Source organism: Myodes glareolus, chromosome 9 (assembly GCF_982192425.1).
Source record: "Myodes glareolus chromosome 9, mMyoGla1.1, whole genome shotgun sequence".
NCBI lineage: Eukaryota > Metazoa > Chordata > Mammalia > Rodentia > Cricetidae > Myodes > Myodes glareolus.
In genome coordinates, this window is record NC_142034.1 from 1,105,796 (window position 1) to 1,128,193 (window position 22,398).

The 22,398-nt window shown below is 46.5% G+C and overlaps 1 protein-coding gene and 1 long non-coding RNA gene across 2 annotated transcripts; one reads left to right on the forward strand and one right to left on the reverse strand.

The window, feature by feature from the left end:
* Positions 1-214: 214 nt before the first annotated feature.
* LOC125397162 (uncharacterized) lies at positions 215-6,577 on the reverse strand. Its single transcript, XR_007231016.3, has 2 exons — positions 6,435-6,577; positions 215-582 (listed from the first exon to the last, which is right to left on the reverse strand). It is a non-coding gene; the product is annotated as an uncharacterized LOC125397162 (long non-coding RNA).
* Positions 6,508-9,324, forward strand: Cd7 (CD7 molecule). Its single transcript, XM_048429385.3, has 4 exons — positions 6,508-6,644; positions 7,698-7,994; positions 8,214-8,359; positions 8,918-9,324. The coding sequence occupies exons 1-4, from the start codon at positions 6,539-6,541 to the stop codon at positions 9,020-9,022; spliced, it is 654 nt and encodes a 217-aa protein (XP_048285342.3). The 5' UTR covers positions 6,508-6,538; the 3' UTR covers positions 9,023-9,324.
* The last annotated feature ends 13,074 nt before the right edge of the window (positions 9,325-22,398 follow it).

The following is a 22,398-nucleotide window of genomic DNA, read 5'->3' on the forward strand; positions in this document are numbered from 1 at the left end:
GATCCCCTGGAGTTGGAATTAGAAGCGGCTGTGCATCCTAACGTGCAGAGCCAGGTCCTCTGTAAGAGCAAATCCAGCCTCTCACCGCCTCTTACGTAGTAACTTTTGTAAGTACCAACCAAGGTCACTAGTGGCGAGGGTCATGGTCATTGGGAGTTGTTACTTAAGGCATCACAAGTCGCTCGGAAAACTCTGAGAGTCAGTGTCTGTCTGCTGGAGTCAGGCCTTTTGCTTTTATTTTTTTGGCCTTTTGGTTTCTAGACCCATCTCCCCCCAGGTCAGCAATGTCAAATCAATGACAGAGATGAAACTCTGTTCTTCTGGGCAGCTACACGGTGGAGAGAGGCTTTGGGGGTACTCTGGCTGGTTTTGCTTAACCTATGTAGGGTCATAGAACAGTAAGTCATAAAAGGCTTGAGCAGCATTTTGGAGGGAGGAGCAGTTATCGAAAGAGGTTGAGGCTGGAGAGTGACATTTCTTGCAGACTGAGAAGTCCTTGAGAGCCGTAGACAGGCACTGGTGTTGATGGTGAAAACTGATATTCTTGAGACAGCACTAGCTGGGGCTTTAAGGATCCGTAATCTGCAACAATTCCACAAGAGCATTAAGTAAGTAAAAGCAAAACGAGAGAGTTAAGCAGGTGATTGGACCCAGGAGAATTAGTAACCAGGAGAGCCAGACCCAGTGCCTCTCCAGGGCACCATCTCCCAACTGGCACTGTCCCTGATGGATGGGCACAGACTCAGCATCCCTCTCCCAGGGCCAGGCTTGGCAGTTTTGGAGAAAGGCTGAGGGCAGAGGATCAAGCTGGTCCTGAAAGACCTCAAGAGCTGCTGACATGTGGCTAATCCCATAGGTTAGTTCACTGACACGTTATGGTAAACACAAGAAACCAGTCTGGGCTGGGCAGTGGTGGCTCACACCTGTAATCCCAGCACTTGGGAGGCAGAGGCAGGTGGATCTCTGAGTTCCAGGTCAGCCTGGTCTACAGAGTGAGTTCCGGGACAGCCAGGGCTATACAGAGAAACCCTGTTTTAGAAGAAGGAGGAAGGAGGAGGAGGAGGAAGAGGAGGAGGAGGAGGAGGAGGAGGAGGAGGAGGAGGAGGAGGAGGAGGAGGAGGAGGAGGAGGAGGAGAAGAAGAAGAAGAAGAAGAAGAAGAAGAAGAAGAAGAAGAAGAAGAAGAAGAAGAAGAAGAAGAAGAAGAAGAAGAAAAGAATCTGATTACCCACATTCTGGTTCCCATTCCTGCACTAATGCTGAGCCGGACAAGAAGGATGGATATGCTGGCTACTTTTATGTCAACTTGCTACAAGCTACAGTTATTTTAGAAGAGAGAATCTCAGTTGAGGCAATGACTCCACGGGATTGGCCTATGGGCAAACCTGTGGTGTGTTTTCTATGTTGATAAGAGAGAGAGAGAGAGAGAGAGAGAGAGAGAGAGAAATTCACAGTGGGTGGTACTACTTCTGGGCTGGTGGCCCTGGGTTGTGAAAAACATCAAACACATGCTGGGAACCAAAACCAAGTCCCCTGCTAGAGCAGGAAACCCTCTTAATCACTGAGCTATCTTTCCAGCCCCAGGGATTTCAACAAAAGTAGAAGCTAGGACACACACACACACACAAAAATTATCTATAAGTTAAGACCACTCAAGGAGAGGATGAAATTTAGGGATTTGGTATTGTGGTCTGAGACTGTTTTATTTTCCTAATAAGGTGTTGAGTGGAAATGGGGATTTGACTGCCCCTAGCTGTGGTTGAGAAGGTTTTATTGTGGATATGAAAGAGAGGAGTTGGAGGCATCTGGAAGGGTCTAGACTGAACTGGGCCAGGAGAGCAGATGGGGCCGGGTAGGGGGCAGGGGACGGGTCAAGAGAGGAAGAGAAGAGGGAGGGAAGAGAGGAGGTCCAGGAATGGAGCCAAGAGATGACCCAAGGGGCCAAGAGAGCACAAAGCCAAATGACTGGGCCTTATAAGTAAAGAGAAACTAGGGAACGGGAAGTTCAGTGGCTGGAGAGGTTCAGGGTAGTGGGCGGGGGAGGGGGTGAAAGTGCTATGTTAACAGGCCCCTCACTGAGCCATCTGTCCCAGGCTTCTTTGAAAATGGTTAATCCGGAGCATATGTCCCCCGTTTTGCAGCTGCCTCCAACACACGTAAAGGGATCTGTGGGTGCTAGAACACTGGGCCGGAGCTGAGATGTCTCTTACTTGACTGTTCTCCGTAAGCCTGCAACCGTCACAAAGAAGCAGACCATCCTGTACCACACAGGAAAAGGCAGCCATGAGAATGTTCCATTTCCTGAGAGATTGACCTCAGTTTGCACGACTCACAGGGCCGTTCAAGTGCTCTCCTGACCTTGTCTTTGATTCTTTCAGCCCCTGGGTCTCTGCCCAACTTGCAGTTAACACCACCATAGTCTGTCTATCTGTCTGTCTATCTATCTCTCTCTGTCTCTGTCTCTGTCTCTCTCTCTTTCTGGTTTCTCAAGACAGAGTTTCTCAAGACAGAGTTTCTCTGTGTAGCCCTGGCTGTCCCGGAACTCACTCTGTAGACCAGGCTGGCCTCAAACTCACAGAAATCTGCCTGCCTCTGCCTCCTGAGTGCTAGGATTAAAGGAATGCACCACCACCACCCGGTTCAAATGCCTCTGCCTCCCGATTGCTGGGATTACACCACCGCCGCCAGGCTAGAGTCTCCTAGACACGCACTCTCTCTCTTGTTCTCATTCTCTCTTTTTCTGTTTTTTTTTTTTTTTTTTAGATTTACTTTTATTATTTTGTGTGTTTTTATCTGTGTGTGGGCAAATGCTCATGAGGCCAGAGGTGAGTCACAGGAAGTTGTGAGCCACCTGATGTGGGTACTGGGAATTGAACTCAGGTCTGAGCCTTTTTTTTTCAGCCCAATACACTCTCTTTCTTTTTTTAAAAAATTAATTAATTTATTTATTTATTAAAAATTTCCACCGCCTCCCCCGTCCTTCCCCCTCTCCTCCACCTCCCCATCCCTCTCTAGTCCTAAGAGCAGTCAGGGTTCCCTGCCCTGTGGGAAGTCCAAAGTCCTCCCCCCTCCATCCAGGTCTATAAAGGTGAGCATCCAAACAAACCAGGCTCCCACAAAGTCAGACCATGCAGTAGAATCAAAACCCAGTGCCATTGTCCTTGGCTTCTCAGTCAGCCTTCATTGCCAGCCACATTCAGAGTGTCCAGTTTGATCACATGCTCCATCACTCCCAGTCCAGTTGGCCTTGGTGAGCTCCCATTAGATCAGTCCCACTGTCTCAGTGGGTGGACGCACCCCTCATGGTCCCGACTTCCTTACTCATGTTCTCCCTCCTTCTGCTCCCCATTTAGACCTTGGGAGCTCAGTCCAGTGCTCCAGTGTGAGTCTCTGTCTCTATCTCCATCCATCGCCAGACGAAGGCTCCCTCTGGATGGAACTCCTCAGCACAGACACAGGGATAGCTGGTAGTTCAAGGACACCAGAGACAAAAAGGCCAGTCTCTTTCCATAGCAATTTTTTGCTCCTTTTACAAACTTGGAGAGGAGCCTCCTGAATCTTACAGTTATCTTTTTTTCTTTTATTTTATTTTATATTTTATTTTTTGGTTTTTCGATACAGGGTTTCTCAGTGGCTATGGAGCCAGTCCTGGAACTCGCTCTGTAGACCAGGCTGGCCTCGAACTCACAGAGATCCGCCTGCCTCTGCCTCCTGAGTGCTGTGATTAAAGGGCTGCGCCACCACTGCCCGCCAGAATCTACAGCTTTTTGAGCTTCCTGCTTAGCTCCCAGAACCTGATGAACCTCCCTCCTCCCTCAAGTTTCCATTCTGAGGAAACAGCTATCTCTGCCATGCTTTGTTCCAGGACGCTAGACACATCTCTGGTTGATCCTGTGTGTGGCCATGCACTCGCACACACAACCCCAACAAAATTCAGAGAAAAGGAACCCACAGAGCAAAGCCACACATTAGAATGACGCCACAGGAAACAAGAGCTACATTCACCTAGCGCGTCTAGAAATTCAGCTGCTGCTAAATAAATTGTGAATGACCTCAGAAAGCACAACCCTTGAAAACCTTGGGGGGTTGCTTCTCACTTCCCTTGACCTTCAGACTCCACTGCCTCTGCCCTTTATAAGTGGTGGTTCCTGTCTTTAAAACCCAGCACTTGGAAGGCAGAGGCCAGGCCATTGCTCTAAGTCCAAGGCAGCCTTAACAACATAGCAAATTCCATACCAGCCAGAGTGACATAGTGAGGCTCTGGAAACAGCGAGAGAGTGAGAGAGTGACCTAGGAAGAGAGGGAAGGGGAGAGAGAGAGAGAGAGAGAGAGAGAGAGAGAGCACGACTTCAGCAGAACCCATCATCTCGCTCTCCTCTCTCTAATAATCTCCAACACCAGCGAGGACCACGTCAGTTTGCTTCAGGAGATCAAGGTCACGCCTTTGTTCTGATTCACAGTAATAACAAATGCCACAAATGCCACTGGCCCAGCTGTCAGGTTCCGGAGGCCCTTGGTTTTAGCCTTCCAAGCAACGCCATCCGGCTACCACCACAAGGGGGCAGAGTGGGTCCGCCTGCAGGGAGCCCTAGGGACCAAAGCTTCAGGAGACCTTAATCTCCCTAAGGACCTCTCCTTACAGATCCCCACCCTGACTGCCCTCTCACCCCCATGTTCACCCTCTGTTCCTCTTGAGTCCATTTGTCTTCTCATGGTAATCTCAACTTGGGTGATTTTTTTCCCCCTACGTATGCCGTGACCCAATCTGCAGGTAAACCTCTGTGATTCCGATCTTTAAATAAATGAGTACGGTAAATCATTGGATGGAAGAAATCATCATCTTCTGGGAAATATGATTGTTAGAAACATTTTTTTAAAAAAAAAAAACCATAACACTTACTGAACACCATATGCTGAGACCTAACAATGAAGCCCTGAGCTAAAGACAGTGCCTGGTGACGATGACCTCCAAAGCCACAACCATAGTGCCCCTGAGGCTATGGCCCTATATCCAGGGGCACAAGAGTCTGTGTCTCTTGTGGGGACGGTGGTGGTACACGCCTTTAATCCCAGCACTGGGGGGAGGGGAGAGAGAGAGAAAGAGAGAGGCGGGTCTCCGTGAGTTCAAGATCAGCCTAGTCTACAAGAACTAGTTCCAGGACAGGCTCCAAAGCTACAGAGAAACCCTGTCTCAAAAAAAAGAGTCTATGTAATCAATAAAGTGCGTTGGGTTTGGGCCTTCATCTCCCCCGTAGCATTGGGTTATATTTGGGCACAGTCCACGGGGCCCATGTGTGTCTGTAACCTCTGAAACATGCCACATGCTACCTCAAACAGTCAAAAGTGTTCATATGTGAAGGCTACATCAAAGCTAGCCCTGGGTGTGGCAGCAGTCCAGTCCATGTGCCCCGTGTACGGCCACAGGAATCCTGGGAGGGAGCTAGGTTAAGGCCTTTGAATATTCTTGCTTCCCTGTAACCATGGTTGTCTCCTCTGGGCCTTGAGTGATGATTTCCCCAACTGCTCACCTGACCCAGCTTCCCTCATGTTTCTCTCCCATTTTCTCAAGTTACGGGGTTCTCTACCTGTTGTCCCTCTCTTGGGCACACGTGACCTGCCCCGTCCCCAATCCTTTGTTCCCAAAACCTTCCAAATTTGGCCTTCCTCTACCCAAGTTCCTCTCCTGTGTGTCCTGGAGTACCCCACACCGTTTCCCGTGCACATCCTAGCACTACCAATCTACCCGCATCTTCCAGCCATTCCAAGTGGGACCCCACGGAAGAACTGGCTTTAGGTCCCTATGGGACAGTGGACACACACTTCACCCCTCACTGTGGCACACACTGGCTCTGGTACCACCAAATAAAGCTCCATGGTGGACAAGAGTCCTAGATGTCCCTTGACTTGGGAGCCGGACACAGGGTCTTCACTCTCACCCCAGCAGGTGGGCTGCTGTTGAGGGGGCTCCTGGCCACCCTTTGACCCAGCAGGCCTGACTCAACCCTCTTCTAAGGAAGGAGCAACCATAGCCTAGCCTATACGTGACTTCTTCTCTGGGACTATAGCCAGGTATGCTCTGTGATGCCAGTGCTGAGACTCCATTGAGTAGAGATGCCAGGTGACACCGTAGACCTCAGCATGTTCCAGCAGAAAATGATACCAAAAACCAGAGGAGACCTCAGCTGCCTCCTGGCCTCTAACACTCTAAGACCCCCTTATCTTTCTGCCACAGCCCCAGCCTTTATCTCTTCTCTCTCGATGTCTCTGGTAGAGACTCTGGGTTGGGGCGATGAAGAGGTGGACCAGACAACCAGCCAAAGAGGACAGTTGGGGTCCGGTAGCGATGTAGTTAGAATGTTCCCCGACCTGGTTTGCTGTGAGGCTCCTCCACCAAGACTCCGCCTTCACCTCCAGAAAGCCCTCCCTCTGTACTTACCACCAACCAAATTGTAAGACCACGCCCCTGTTTCTTCCTCTCCTGGGGCTTTTGGGGGAGCCTCTGTCACCTTGCTCACTAATGTGTTTCCGCCAGAGTGGCTGATGATGTGGTCCTGCTCGGTTGATCTGGGCAGTATGTCTAAGGATGCACTGCCGGTCTTGATCCTTACACTGGTCATGGTTCTGCCTGGCCCCCTGGATGCCCAAGGTAAGCATTTCTCCACATTATAGGGCTCCCAGGGGGAGCCTCACACACCTGCCTGGGAAGGGTTGGCACTGGTCTTGACTTCCCGAGTTTCAGCCCTTCCCTGGGGGTCCTGAAGCCACCTCAGGTCTGTGGAAAAGCTGAGACTTGAAAGCTTTGTTTACATGATTAGCAGTGGCCTTTGTTGCTAGTGAGGATGTTTTTCTCTAGTTCCCGTTCAGAGCAGCTGTCTGTGGGAAGTCCTGTGGTAGGGTTCAAAGGTTCTGCAATGAGAGTACAGGAAGGCTGCGGCTCCCAGGAACAATCCTTAAGCACAGCGTTCTGTCTGTGAAGTGCTGAGGTTTGCCCTCGAGCTGGTGTACACAGGAAAACAGGTGGCGCGGGGTCTGGGCAGAGCAAACTAGGCTGGACTCTGAAAGAGTGGGAATCCCATGAACAACATGTGCCCCTCCTACAAAGTCGTAGGCTCTGGATGCCTGGAAACAGGGGAGGAAGGCGGGTGACACGGCCAGCACTGGAAAGAGCAGGCACAGAGGCGATGGGACTGACTTAGAGAGAGAAAGGGTAGAGCCTCGGAGAGGGGAGTGGTCAGAAAGGAAGAAGTCCTAGTGCTGGGATGCAACAGAGTCGCAGACAGCCCACCCTGAGGCCATGGACCGCTAGTCAGAGGGGTATCAGCACCTAGCGCTGCTCCAGGGTTCCCTCAGCACCTTCTCTGAAATGCCATGTTAGCACAGGATTGACCAAGTCCCTACACCAGTCCTGCAGAGAGGGGTCTGAGAGAAGCATCTTGCAGGGATGAGAAACGGGAGAGAGAAGCCTAGAGAAAGGGTGCAGGGCTTCTGACCAGGCCCCTGTGCACAGCAAAGTGAGATAGCACGTCTGTGAGCATGCGTGTGTATATACTGTGTGAGATGCTTGAGTGTGCGTGGACATGTATGAATGTGGAGTCCGTGAGATATGTGTGTGTCACTGTGTTTGAGTCCCCATGTGCTATGCGGGAAGGGGGAAGATCTCTCCGCCAGCCTGGTGGTAACGGTGGCTGGTCCTTCACAGACGTCGTGATTGCCTCTGAGGGGAATTCCATCAACATCACCTGCTCTACAAGTGAGGCCTTGCTGGGGATCTACCTGAAGAAGACCTGGCCACGGCATTCCAATATGATTTACTTTGAAGATGGGGAAAACGCCACAGTAGACAAGGACTTCTCAGGCCGAATTGATTTCTCCGGTTCCCAGAACAACCTGACCATCACCATACGCCTCCTCCGGCGAGCAGACATGGGCATCTACACCTGCCAGGCTGTCACAAAAATCAAAAAAGATGGCCCATCCACCATGCTTGTGGTGACAGGTAGGGGATGCCCCCATCTACTGCTGGCGAGGCCAGGAGCCCGTTGGCTGCTAGGGAGCTTCTTTTCACTTTCTGGAACTGTCTGCTCAGAGCCTACTTGTTCCTGGAAGCCTCCAGTTGCTCCCCCTCTGCTGCCACTGTAGCTCCTTCCTGGTTCGAACCTTAAGGCCTCGAGTAGAATCCTCTCCTACCAATGGCTCTTTTTGTTCATCTTCCCAGAAAAAGTATCCCAGGAACCTCAGGAGATATCAAAAGTATCCCAGGAACCTCAGGAGATATCAGTTTTCCTCCTGGCTGTCATGGCTGCAGGCTTCTTCCTCATTGGGCTGGTCCTCGGGATGCTGGGCATGCTGAGGAAGACACAGGTCAGTGTGAGCCTATGGCTGTTACCAACGAGCTGGCCCTTCTCACGGGCTGACAGAAGGAAAGATAGAGGCTTCAGGCCAAAGATCTGGTCAGAGGCACTGAAGACACAGATGGGTGTGAATGAGGCATCTTGCAGGGGGACACAAAATGGCAGAGGGAAGCCTAGAGGTAGAGTGTGGGGCTTCTGACCAGGCCCCTGTGCACAACAAAGTGAGACAGCACGTGTGTGGCCATGCATGTGTATGTACTGTGTGGGATGCTTGAGTGTGCATGGACATGTATGAATGTAGGATATGTGGAGTCCCTGAGATATGTGTTAATGTGTTTGAGTCCCCGTGTGCTGTGCGACAGGGGAAAAGGGTCCCGACAGCGGTCAGCTCTTTCTGATCGCTCAGCCGTTGGCCCTGGGTCCTGCCTGCAGTTCACCCTGCCAGGTGCAGATGGAAGCGTGCTCTGCTTCCCCAAGTCTGGGGAAACTGCTTGTCGAGGAAAGGGGTTGCTTCAAAACAGGCGCACTACCTGCACCACCATGCTGACCACTGCCGCTGTCCTTTCAGATCGAGGAACTGTGTGCCTCAAGGAAGAAGGACTCACGGTGTGTAGTGTATGAAGACATGTCCTACAAGCACAAGACTCCATGTGACCCCAACCCGTACCAGTGAGCCCCTCTACCCACGGTCCCCCGCCCCATGCCTTGTTTCAGCAGAGTTCATAGCGGTCCTGCTGACCCACTCAGCCCAACTCCTCCAGCACCCTGACCATGACACTCAAGTGCCCCCTTGGTGCTTCTGGGTGAGTGGGACCCCTCCTCTGTAAGCTTGTCCACAGGGCTCTGCAATCTGTCCCCCACCCTAGCCAGGTAGCCCTGACCATGCTGCCATCAGGAGGGAAAAATGTGGTACCTACCTTTGAGTAGCCTGGCCAGAAATAAATAAATAAATAAATAAGCAAACAAACAAATAAACGCTTGCTTTTTTTCTGTCTCTGACCATGGCTTCTATTTTCCAGCCAGCTCCTAGTTGAAGAGGGCAGGGACTCAGACTGTTGCCCCCCTCTCCAGGGCTTTGTGGCCAGTGTCTGCGAAAGCAGCAGAGGGCAAAAGCAGGGGTAGAGGACACTCCCCTGCCCCAGCCCCCAGGAGGCTCAGCACTCCAGACACCCCCATAAGGAGCAGCTCACCCACACAGGGGAAGAGCCAGTGGCTACAGCCTCACCCATTCTAAAAGGCCGTGTTCCTAAGGGTCCAGCCCTGCTAGGTCCCTGTTGGTGCAGCCCTAAGGCCCTCAGTGAGAAGAGCGTGAGTGTTGGCTTTCCCAGACTCCTCCCTTGTCTCAGAGGCCACTATTAGAGGCCACAGCAGCACTGTACCGAAACCTGGGGCCAGCCTAGTTCCCAGTGTTGCTCTTGAGGACAGGAACTCGAAACTGAGGCCCGAGCGGTCAGCTGATCCATGGTGAGCTGTTCAGTCCCTCGTCTCCCGCACATTGCTGACTCCTGGGGTAACCGGAAGCAACAGAAAGGACAAGAACAAAATAGACACATTTGTGCTGGCCGCACAGCTGCTCCACGCTCTCGCCTGCCACCCCTTGTCTCCTGCCCTTCCGACCCATCCCCTTTGCCAACAGAATAAGGTGCGCACAGGACAAGTGACTAGCAGCAGCTGTACAGTGGGGGATTTAATAGCCCTGCTCTGTGCACCTGGAAAATAGGGGGTCAGAGAATCAGGCATGAGTGATACCCTCAGACCCAGACCACGGCTCCATCCACCTCCCCACAGAGCCTCCTGTCTTGCCAGCTCACCCCCAAATCTCAGCCTTCCCTACCCGGGCTGACCTCTGCTCCCCAAGCTACCACCATGGCCCTCATAGAGGCTATGCACCTCGACACTAGTGACAGCAAAGCCTGAAGAGTCCCAGGAGCACCAGAGGCTGAAGAGCCATGGAAGCCACTGGGGTTGTCAGTGCCCGATGTGCTGTGTAGACAGAACCCTGGTCAAGGGTCACAGAGACCTGTATCTTAAAAGGTAAAACCCCTGGAGCAGCAAAGGCCTCTGCTAATAAGCCCCAGCAACCTTCGTCCCTCTGTAGGTACCTCTCACTTGCTGCCCCAAGTCCCATCTGTCTGGGCCACCGTCCTGGGTCTAGGTGGCCTCCCAGACAGCGTCACCAACCTCACTGGGAAATGTACATTTTCAACCTTGAATGAGGCCTCTAGGACATGAGACCTCCCTCTAAACCTAAACTCGGATCCTCTGTCCTCCATCCAGGCCTGGCTGGACTGACCCAGCTCCAAGGCCTGCTCTACCCCTAACATCTCAGAAGAGCAACATCACTCCTGCATTGATTGGCTCTTGCTGCAGGCCTTCACAGAGAGGGCTTTGCTCTGCTGGGGTCATCCACAGAACAGAGAATCCTCCATCAGCATGGAGAGAACCTGGTTAAGACAGCCACAAGTCCAGAGGCTTACAGTGAGCCCTGAGGCTGTCCACGCCTGCCCACCAGCGTAAGTCGCAGAGACAAAGCAAGCGCCCTCAGCCGCAAGCTTTAGAACATCTCAAAGGTAAATGATAGAGAACTACGAATTGCAGGGAAATGTTTGCTAAACAAAATACAGGTCCGAAGTCAATATATTTATTCACTTCATAAGTTGGCTTGTCCGTGAATAAGAAAACAACATTTAGATAAAAGAATATGGCAAAAATGAGCAGGTAGCCAGCAATACCCAAATATACCATTTTTCGCAGTGATGTCTGCCATCACTTATTGATCTCTCTGAATCAGCTCCGCTCCTCGGCGTCTGGAGGCCACCATCCCTCTGCAGAGCTGGGCGATACTGTAAAGTCTACCTCTAGAGGAGCTTGACCCCCAGCCAGCAACTGGGGGCCTGGATGGCTGTAGCTGAGTCCTTTACACAGCCCCACCAGCCAGCAGTGACCAGGAAAGACAAAAGAACACAGGTGTGGGGTCCTGGGGAACAGGCTGGGCACAGCTGGCATCCTGAGGTCCTCAAGCCCGGTCAGTGTGCACGGCTGGTGCCGACAAACATCCACTACCGTCAAGATGTGATATATACGAATGCTCCTCTCGCATTGCAAAGCGTCCATGTTGGCAGTTGTGCCCTGTGTAGTAACAGAAGTCTCCTTCCGGCACAGCCTCCCACACAGAGAGCAAAAGATCAGCAGGGGACAGAGCCCAGGAGGCTAATTTCTGAGCTCTCCACCTCCCTAAAGGAAGTTGAGACATCTATGGCTTGGGGCTCAGCCAAGGGCAGATCCGTACATACAGCGGATGCCACCAGGGTCTTGCTGATTCAACAAAGGAGTCTGATTATTGTGAATTAGTGAGTTAGATAGGTGGGGGTCTACTTCTCTTCAAGTGCTGGTTTGGTCGCCAAGGCTCTCTGACATCGGCTCCCGTCAGAGAAGCTACTCTACCCTGGTTCCTCCTCTCAATTCAGAAGCAACTTCCTGAAAGATAAGCCGACCGCCCACAAGCCCACCTCAGAGGCCTTGTGATATGAAACATGGCTAGCCAGACTACACCGGCAACAACAGGCCGTGTGTCCCCAGAACTGAATCCCCAGGCTCCTCTCCCTCCTCCTAGCCATGCTTGCTCAGGGCTTTCACCTCATGGTCGTCCTCCTGACCCCTCCACGTTCAGGACCCCATGATCCTTCCCATGACCCTGCTCTCAAGGCTGAGCTCCCCACAATCCTCTTCTTTGTCTTCACTGAGGCCTGGATGGTGTGGTATATGGCAATGAGTCTTTCTATTACATCCCCGTGCCCACCCAGCCTCAGAAGCACCCAGCCACTTAGTGAACCCCACTATGAGCTTTGCATGTTGGGTAATATTTTGGTGACTCCAGTGACAACAGCGTGTGCTTGGTCTGAGTTGCGGTCCCCACTGTGCAAAATTCTGTGCCTCCCACCTCCCTGCAGGAAGTGGAGACATCTATGGCTTGGGACTCAGCTAAGGGCAGAGCCAAATGTAGAACAGTGCCACCAGGGGCTTGTTGACTTCTGGTTCTAGATCTTGGCTACGCCACACATAAGCCTTGTTTTTGGCCCTTGGGGCTTTGGGAAGGTGTCTCTCAACAAGGCTGTGGGTCCTTCATATGTAACATAGGACAATGCAGTGATTGGATGCCGTAAAGATTAACCAAGATGCTGCACCAACACCCCCATAGAGCAATACTCCCTCAGTCAACCAGGTTTGGACAGACAAGGGAGTAGATTATATGGAAAAAAAAAACCCTCAGGGGAAGCCTCACCCACAGGGGAGGACTTTACCCCCACAACCCCTTCCCTTTTGAGAATTTTATGAGATCAGCATCCTGAAACAGAGGTCAACCTCAGCCTAAGGCATCCCAGGACAGAAGGGAAACCACCAATCACACACCACCTCACCCCTTCCTTTTCTGCTACATCCACAGCTGTCACGCCAGTGTAGCAGAAATGCTGACTGGATGGGCTGTTGCCGGAGGATTGGGGCCCGCGCTTCATGGAGCTATGTCCCTGGCGGTCCCTTGGCAATCAGTTGTGGTATAATGCCACCTGAGTCGCCATTTGTACCGACTCGACTTCGCTGTCCTTGGAGCCATATGTGTGTCTTTTTCCTTGTCTTTGTGTTCTTTGTGATTATTGCATATTGACAACAGATCAGACTATTCCAGGCAGTTGCGGATACAAACAAGACTGCTGAGGACATTTTGAGCTTTGCCCCACCATTCATTAAAGCCTTAAAAGAAGTAGCCAGTTCTGGGAATTGGCAGGGTCATCATTAGGACAATTCCTTGATGATGTGGAACAAAAGGAGTTAATTTTACTAGGAAAAATCTTAGAAGCCTTCTACAGGAAAACAGTATTAGGCATTTGCCTGGAAAGTATGTGCAGTTGTAAACAGAAGGCCTATGAAACCTTTTTTGTGGGAAGAAAAAGACCTAACCTAAGCTGACAACATCTGAGCCTGAGAATTTAGAAGGGAGGAAAGTTGAAGTTGGTGATATGGAGCAAGTTTCAGAGAGGTTCGAGACTATGTCTTGAAATTTCCTAGCAGAAAGTTTTCCCAGGAAGATAGTAGCCTTCTTCTTTCCCACCCAGGCACACAAGGTCACTTAGCTCAAACCAGCCAGCCACCTGGTACAAGCTGATAAAGATAGTCTAGCTCAAGGGCAATGGTCTCTCTAAAGGCAAGAAAAAGAGTCAAAATATGAGAGAGCAAAAGTCCTTGTACCCAAGTCAAAGCATCTTCAAAGATTCTTTTTGTAAACTGTTTTATGCTGTTTTTTCTGTCCTATGATTTGATGATGTATGCCTTTGCCAAGTTCTTTGATTGTAAAAAATATATAATCTTGCACTGAAAAAAAGTAAAATTGCAGCAGCATTTCTCAATTACATTGAGAATGACTGTCTGTCATTTCCTCACCGGATTTCTGAATTCTCCTGAGCCTTCATCCTGTTCCCCCACGGTCTGAGTGGCTCACCTGAGCCGGTCCGTGGCACTTTTCCCTTCCTCCCTTCTTCCAAACCTCTTTGTTAATGTTATACTTTAATACAAGAACTGACCAAGAGGTAGCAGCCAATGGGGAGTGTGGAAAGGAAGGGTCAGCAGCAAGCAGAGAGCTCCTGTGGGGCAAGGCACCTTGAAGGCTCCTCAGGGTGCCAGGTGAGAGGGGAGGGTGAGCATTGTTTGAGTTCAGCCTATGAGAACAGCTGAATGGGGAGAAGTTTCCAGACCCGGATGGTGCCAAGCTCCTCAGGATGAGGACAACTGAAGAATTAAATACTGGGGGTCAAGAACTTGATGTCTGGACAGTCATATTCAACAAAATTATACAACTTGAGGAGAGAATAGATACTCAGGCATCTAAGCTCTTAAAACACACCATCAAAGTCAACTTTGCAGTCACTCTTAGGGGCAATACTCAAGCCAGGGTAAAACAAGTGTAGGAGTCATTACCAAAAAGATAAGAAATCAGAGGCTGTGTCTGTAGAGGTGGCTCAGAGGTGAAGAGCACTGGCTACTCTTCCAGGGACCCGGGTTCAATTCCTAGCAGCCACATGGAGGTTCCCAACCATCTGTAACTCCAGTCCCAACAGACCCAATGTCTTCTGGCCTCTGGTGTTAAGAATATTTTCTAACAGAGAATATTCTGGTGTAAACAATTCTGGAAACAGAAATCATGAGAAAACAATCAGGAACCACAAACGCAAGCATAAACAGCAGAATACAAGAGATGGAAGAGAGAATCTCAAGCGCTGAAGATACAACAGAGGAAATAGACTCATTGGTCAAAGAAAACATTAAATCTAAAAAAGTTTAACACAAAATATCCATGAAATATGGGACATCATAAAAAGACCAAATTTAAGAATAATAGGGATAGAAGAAGGAAAAGAAGTCCAACTTAAAAGCACAGAAAATATATTCAGCAAAATTATAGAAGAATTCTTTCCCAACCTAAAGAAAGATATAAATATGAAGATACAAGATTAGCTTACAGAACACCAAAAAGACTGGATCAAAAAAAAATCCCCTCACCACATAATAATCAAAACACTAAACAATAAAGAATATTAAGAGCTGCAAAGGAAAAAGGCCAAGTAACATATAAAGGCAGACCTATCAGAATTACACCTGACTTCTCAGTGGAAACAATAAAAGCCAGAAGGTCCTGGTCAAGCATTATGCAGATACTAAGAGATCACAAATGCCAGCTCAGACTACTATATCCAGCAAAACTTTCAACCGCCATACACAAACAAAACAAGATATTCCATGACAGAACAAGATTTAACCAATACTTAGCCACAAACTCAGCCCTACACAAAATATTAGAAGGAAAATTCCAACCCAAGGAAGTTAGTCACATTCACAAAAACACAGACCATAAATAATCTCACAGCAGCAAATCCCAAAGAAAGGAAAAGCACACACAATAACATTACCAACAATGAAAACTAATATAACAGGAACTAGCAATCACTGGTCATTAATATCCCTTAATATAAATGGACTCAACTCATCTATAAAAAGACACATAGGCTAACAGATTGAATATGAAACCAGAATCCATCCTTCTTCTGTATACAAGAAACACACCTCAACATCAAAGAAAGACATCACCTCAGTATAAAGGGTTGGGAAAAAATATTCCAATCAAATGGACCTAAGAAACAAGCAGATGTAGCTATCCTAATATCTAACAAAATAGACATTAAAATCAACCAAAAGAAACAAAGAAGAACACTTCATATTAATCACAGGGAAAATCCATCAAAAGAAAATCTCAATACTGAAGTCTATGCCCCAAATACAAGGGCACCGTCATATGTAAAAGAAACACTTCTAAAGCTTAAATCATACATTAAACTCCACACACTATTAGTGGGAGACTTTAACACTCCACTCTCACCACAGGATAGGTCTTTCAGACATAAAATTAACAGAGAAATAAGGAAACTAACAAACGTTATGAATCAAATGTACTTAACAGACATCTATAGAACATTCCTTCCAAACATAAAAGAATATATTTTCTTCTCAGCACCTCATTGAACCTTCTCAAAAACTGACCACGTACTCAATAACAAAGCAAACCTCAACAGATATAAAAAAAATTGGAATATCCCCATGTATCTTAATGGGTCACCATGGCTTAAAATCAGAATTCAACAGCAACATTAATTTCAGAAAGCCCACAAACACATGGAAATTAAACAATGCTCACCTGAATCATCAATGAATGGGTCAAGGAAGAAATAAAGGAAGAAATTAAAGACTTCCTAAAATTCAATGAAAATGACCACACAGCATACCAAAAATTTATGGGACACAATGAAAGCAGTATGAAGAGGAAAGTTCATAGAATAAATGCCTACATAAAGAAGCTGGAAAAAACTCACACTAGTGAGTTAACAGAACATTTGAAAACTTTAGAACAAAAAGAAGCAAACTCACCCAGGAGGACTAGACAGGAGGAAATAATCAAATTGAGAGCTGAAATCAAGAAAATAGAAACAAAGAATACAATACAAAGAATCAATGAGACAAAGAGTTGGTTCTTTGAGAAAATCAACAAAATAAACAAATATTTATCCAAACTAACCAAAAGGCAGAGAAAGAATATCCAAATTAACAAAAGCAGAAATGAAAAGGGGGCCATAACAACAGACACGAAGGAAATCCAGAGAATTATTAGGTCATATTTCGAAAATCCATACTCCATAAAATTGGAAAACTTAAAGGAAACGGAAAATTTTCTGAATAAATATCACTTACCAAAATTAAATTAAGACCAGATAAGCAAATTAAATAGACCTATAACTGCTAAAAAAAATAGAAAGAGTCATCAAAAGTCTCCTAAGCAAAAACAGAGCCCAGAGCCAGATGGTTTCAGCTCAGAATTCTACAAGATTTTCACTGAAGAACTAATAACCAATACTCCTCAAATTTTTCCACACAACAAAAACAGAAGGAACATTGCCAAACTCTTTTTATGAAGGTACAATTACCCCAATATCCAAACTACATTTACACAGAAACATTACTAAGAAATAGATTTACAGACCAATCTCCCTCATGAACATTGATGCAAAAATACTCAATAAAATACTGGCAAACCAAATCCAAGAACACATCAGAAAAATCATCTACCATGACCAATTCGACTTCATTCCAGAGATGCAAGGATGGTTTAACATACAAAAATATGTCAATGGAATCCATTATATCAACAAAATTTAAAAAAAAAAACAACAAAAAAAAAACATGATCCTCTCATTGAAAGCCGAAAAAGCCTTCAACAAAACACAGCACCCCTTCATGATAAAGGTTTTGGAGAGAGCAGGGATACAAGGAACATATCTAAACATAATAAAGGCAATATACAGCAAGCCAACATCAAACTAAATGGAGAGAAACTCAAAGCACTAACACTGAAATCAGGAACAACAAAGTTGTCCACTCTCTCCATATCTATTCAATATAGTTCTTAAGGTCCTATCTAGAGCAATAAGACAACAAGAGGAGATCAAAAGGGATACAAATTGGAAACAAAGAGGTCAAAACTCTCACTATTTGCAGGGGATAAGATGGTTTACATAAGCGACCCTAAAAATTCTACCAAGGAACTTCTATAACTCATAAACACTTCCAGTAATGGGCTGGAGAGATGGCTCAGTGGTTAAGAGCACTGCCTGCTCTTCCAAAGGTCCTGAGTTCAATTCCCAGCAATCACATGGTGGTTCACAACCACCTGTAATGAGATCTGGTGCCCTCTTCTGGCCTGCAGGCATACATGCAGGCAGACTACTGTATATTTAATAAATAAATAAATCTTAAAAAAAATACTCCTATACACAAAGGATAAAGAAGCAGAGAGGGAAATCAGAGAAGCATCACCTTACACAATAGCCACAAATAGCTTAAAATATCTTGTGGTAACTCTAACCAAGGAAGTGAAAGATCTATTTGACAAGAACTTTAAGTCTGTCAAGAAAGAAATTGAAAAGGATACCAGAAAATGGAAGGATCTCCCTTGCTCTTGGATTGGGAGGATCAAAATAGTAAAAATGGCAATCCTACCAAAAACAATCTATAGATTCAATGCAATCCCCATCAAAATCCCATCAAAATTCTTCACAGACCTTGAGAGAACAATAATCAAGTTTATATGGAAAAACAAAAACCCCAGGATAGCCAAAACAATCTTATACAATAAAGGAACTTCTGGAGGCATTGCCATCCCTGACTTCAAACTCTATTACAGAGCTACAGTATTGAAAACAGTTTGGTATTGGCATAAAAACAGAGAAGTCGACCTATGGAATTGAATAGAAGACCCGGATATTAACCCACAAACCTATGAACTCCTGATTTTCGACAAGGGAGCTAAAGGTATACAATGGAAGAAAGAAAGCATCTTTAACAAATGGTACTGGCATAGCTGGATGTCAACCTGTAGAAGAATGAAAGTAGATCCATATCTATCACCATGCACAAAACTCAAGTCCAAATGGATTAAAGACCTCAATATTAATCTGACCACATTGAACCTGATAGAAGAGAAAGTGGGAAGTAGTCTACAAGACATGGGCACAGGAGACCACTTCCTAGGTAGAACCTTAGTAGCACAGACAATAAGAGCAACAATGAATAAATGGGACCTCCTGAAACTGAGAAGCTTCTGTAAAGCAAAGGACACTGCCATTAAGACAAAAAGGTTACTCTCTGACTGGGAGAAGATCTTCACCAACCCCTCATCAGACAAAGGTCTGATCTCCAAAATATACAAAGAACTCAAGAAACTAGACACTAAAACTCTAATTAACCCAATTAAAAAATGGGGTACTGAAATGAACAGAGAATTCTCAACAGAAGAACTTTGAATGGCCAAAAGACACTTAAGGTCATGCTCAACCTCCTTAGCGATCAGGGAAATGCAAATCAAAACCACTTTGAGATACCATCTTACACCTGTCAGAATAGCTAAAATCAAAAACACCAATGATAGCCTATGCTGGAGAGGATGTGGAGTAAGGGGAACACTCATCCATTGTTGGTAGGAATGCAAACTTGTGCAGCCACTGTGGAAATCAGTGTGGTGGTTTCTCAGGAAACTGGGAGTCAACCTACCTCAGGACCCAGCAATTCCACTCTTGGGAATATATCCAAGAGATGCCCTATCATACTACAAAAGCATTTGTTCAACTATGTTCATAGCAGCACTATTTGTAATAGCCAGAACCTGAAAACAACCTAGGTGCCCCTCAATAGAAGAATGGTTAAAGAAGGTGTGGAACATATACACATTGGAGTTTTACTCAGCGGTAAAAAACAATGACATTTTTAATTTTGCATGCAAATGGATTGAAATAGAAAATGCTTTACTGAGTGAGGTAACCCAGACCCAAAAAGAGGAATATGGTATGTACTCACTCATAAATGGATTCTAGCCATAATTAAAGGACATTGAGCCTTTAATTCGTGATCCTAGAAAAGCTAAATAAGAAGGTGAACCTAAAGAAAATCATATAGTTATCCTCCTGGATATTGGAAGTAGACAAGATTGCCAGGCAAAACTTGGGTGCACGGGGATGTGGGGGTGGATGTAAGGGGAGATGGGTAGAGAGAAGGGAGAAGGAGAGGATTCGGGAAAGCTTGGGGGAATGGGATGGGTAGGGTAGAGGAAGGGTAGATATGGAAGCAGGGAAGTAAATATCTTAATTAAGGGAGCCATTTTAGGGTTTGCAAGAGACTTGACTCTAGAGGGGTTCCCAGGTCCAAAGAGAGGTCCCCAGATTGTTCCTTGGGCAGCAGAGGAGAGGGTGCATGAACTGGCCTTGTCCCATAACCACACTGATGAATATCTTGCATATCACCATAGAACCTTCATCTGGTGATGGATGGAGATAGAGACAGAGACCCACATTGGAGCACTGGGCTTAGCTCCCAAGGTCCAAATGAGTAGCAGAAGGAGGGAGAACATGAGCAAGGAAGTCAGGACCACGAGGGGTATGTCCACCCACTGAGACAGTGGGACTGATCTAATGGGAGCTCACAAAGGCCAGCTGGACTGGGAGTGATGGAGCATGTTATCAAACTGGACACTCTGAATGTGGCTGGCAATGAAGGTTGAATGAGAAGTCAAGGACAATGGCACTGGGTTTTGATTCTACTGCATGGACTGACTTTGTGGGAGCCTGGTTTGTTTGGATGCTCACCTTTATAGACCTGGATGGAGGGGGGAGGACCTTGGACTTCCCACGGGGCAGGGAACCCTACTGCTCTTAGGACTACAGAGGGAGGGGGAGGGGGAGGGGAGGGAAAAGGGAGGCGGGGAGGAGGTGGAAATTTTTAATAAATAAATAAATTAATTTAAAAAAACACTTTCAGCAACGTAGTAGGATACAAGATTAAGATTAACTCAATAAAATCAGTAGCCCTCCTGTACACAGATGATAAATGGGTTGAGAAAGAAATCAGAGAAACATCGCCTTTCACAATAGCCACAAATAACATAAAATATCTTAGAGTAACTCTAACCAAACAAGTGGAAGACCTTTGACAAGAACTTTAAACCTTTGAAGAATAAAATTGAAGAAGACACCAAAAAATGGGAAGATCTCCCATGCTCTCGGGTAAGGAGAACTAACATAGCGAAAACAGCAATCTTACCAAAAGCGATCTACAGATTCAACACAACGCCCAGCAAAATCCCAGCAAAATTCTTCACAGACCTCTAAAGAACAATACTCAACTTCATATGGGAAAGTAAAAAACCCCAGGATAGCCAAAACAGTCTTGTACAATAAAGGAACTTCCGGAAGCATCACAATCCCTGACTTAAACTCTACAACAGAGCTACAGTACTGAAAACAGCCTGGTATTGGCATAAAAACAGATGGGAGGAACAATGGAACCAAATCGAAGACCCGGATATCAATCCACACATCTTCGAACACCTGATATTTGATAAAGAAGCAAAAAATATAAAATGGAAAAAAGAAAGCATATTTAACAAATAGTGCTGGCATAACTGTATATCAACATATAGAAGAATGAAAATAGATCCATATCTATCACCATGCACAAAACTCAAGTCCAAATGGATCAAAGACCTCCACATAAAGCCAGCCACACTGAACCTCATAGAAGAGAAAGTGGGAAGTACACTTGAATGCATTGGCACAGGAGACCACTTCCTAAATAGAACCCCAGCAGCACAGACACTAAGAGAAACAATTAATAAATGGGACCTCCTGAAACTGAAAAGCTTCTGTAAAGCAAAGGACACGGTCAACAAGACAAAACGATGGCCTGCAGAATGGGGAAAGATCTTCACCAACCCCACATTGGACTGATCTCCAAAATATACAAAGAACTCAAGAAATTGGTTATCAAAAGAACAAATAATCCAATAAAAAAAATGGAGTACAGACCTAAACAGAGAACTCTCAACAGAAAAATCTAAGATGGCTGAAAGACACTTAAGAGAATGCTCAACATCCTTAGCCATCAGAGAAATGCAAATTAAAACAACTCTGAGATTCCATCTTACACCTGTAAGAATGGCCAAGATCAAAAACACTGATGACAACTTATGCTGGAGAGGTTGTGGGGTAAAGGGAACACTTCTGCATTGCTGGTGGGAGTGTAAGCTGTTACCGCCCCTTTGGATATCAGTATGACGATTTCTCAGAAAATTAGGAAACAACCTTCCTCAAGACCCAGCAATACCACTTTTGGGTATATATCCAAAGGATGCTCAATCGTGCCACAGGACATGTGCTCAACTATGTTCATAGCAGCTTTGTTTGTCATAGCCAGAACCTGGAAACAACCTAAAGGCCACTCTACCAAAGAATGGATAAGGAAAATGTGGTACATTTACACAATGGAGTACTACACAGCAGAAAAAAATGACATGTTGAAATTTGCAGGCAAATAGGTAGAGCTAGAAAACATCATATTGAGTGAGGTAATCCAGACCCAGAAAGACAAATATCATATGTACTCACTAATAAGTGGCTTTTAGATATAAAGTAAAGAAAAACCAGACTACAAATCACAATCCCAGAGAACCTAGACAACAAAGAGAACCCTAAGAGAGACATACAGAGATCTAATCTACATGGGAAGTAGAAAAAGACAAGATCTCCTGAGTAAATTGGGAAAATGGGGACCATGGGCGAGGGTAGAAGAAGAGCAGAGGGGAGAGGAAGGGAGGGAAGTGTAGAAAAATATATAGCTCAATGAAAACAATTAAAAAAAAGAAAACATATGTTCTGTAAACGTAAAATTTGTGCAGCTGAGGATGTTGTAACCACAGTCGTAAAAAGATAAATCAGTAGTTTAAGCAGAGATTTCACAGGGTAGGGTGAAGAGGAGAAGACAGGGAGAGTCCCGTGCAGCCCAGACTTCCTTCGGTACACAACCAAGGATGACCTTGAACTCCTGACCTCAGTATCCCAAATGCTAGGGCCACAAGTGTATGCCACCACGCTTGTGTTTAGGGGAGATTTTGAGCCCCCCCCC

What these genes read in the sequence shown, in the direction of transcription:
- Cd7 (XM_048429385.3), top strand. Translation starts at nt 6,539, where the DNA reads ATGATGTGGTCCTGCTCGGTTGATCTGGGCAGTATGTCTAAGGATGCA. An exon ending in TGGCCCCCTGGATGCCCAAG is followed by an intron (nt 6,645 to 7,697) that starts GTAAGCATTTCT and finishes GGTCCTTCACAG; the next exon opens with ACGTCGTGATTGCCTCTGAG. An exon ending in CACCATGCTTGTGGTGACAG is followed by an intron (nt 7,995 to 8,213) that starts GTAGGGGATGCC and finishes TCATCTTCCCAG; the next exon opens with AAAAAGTATCCCAGGAACCT.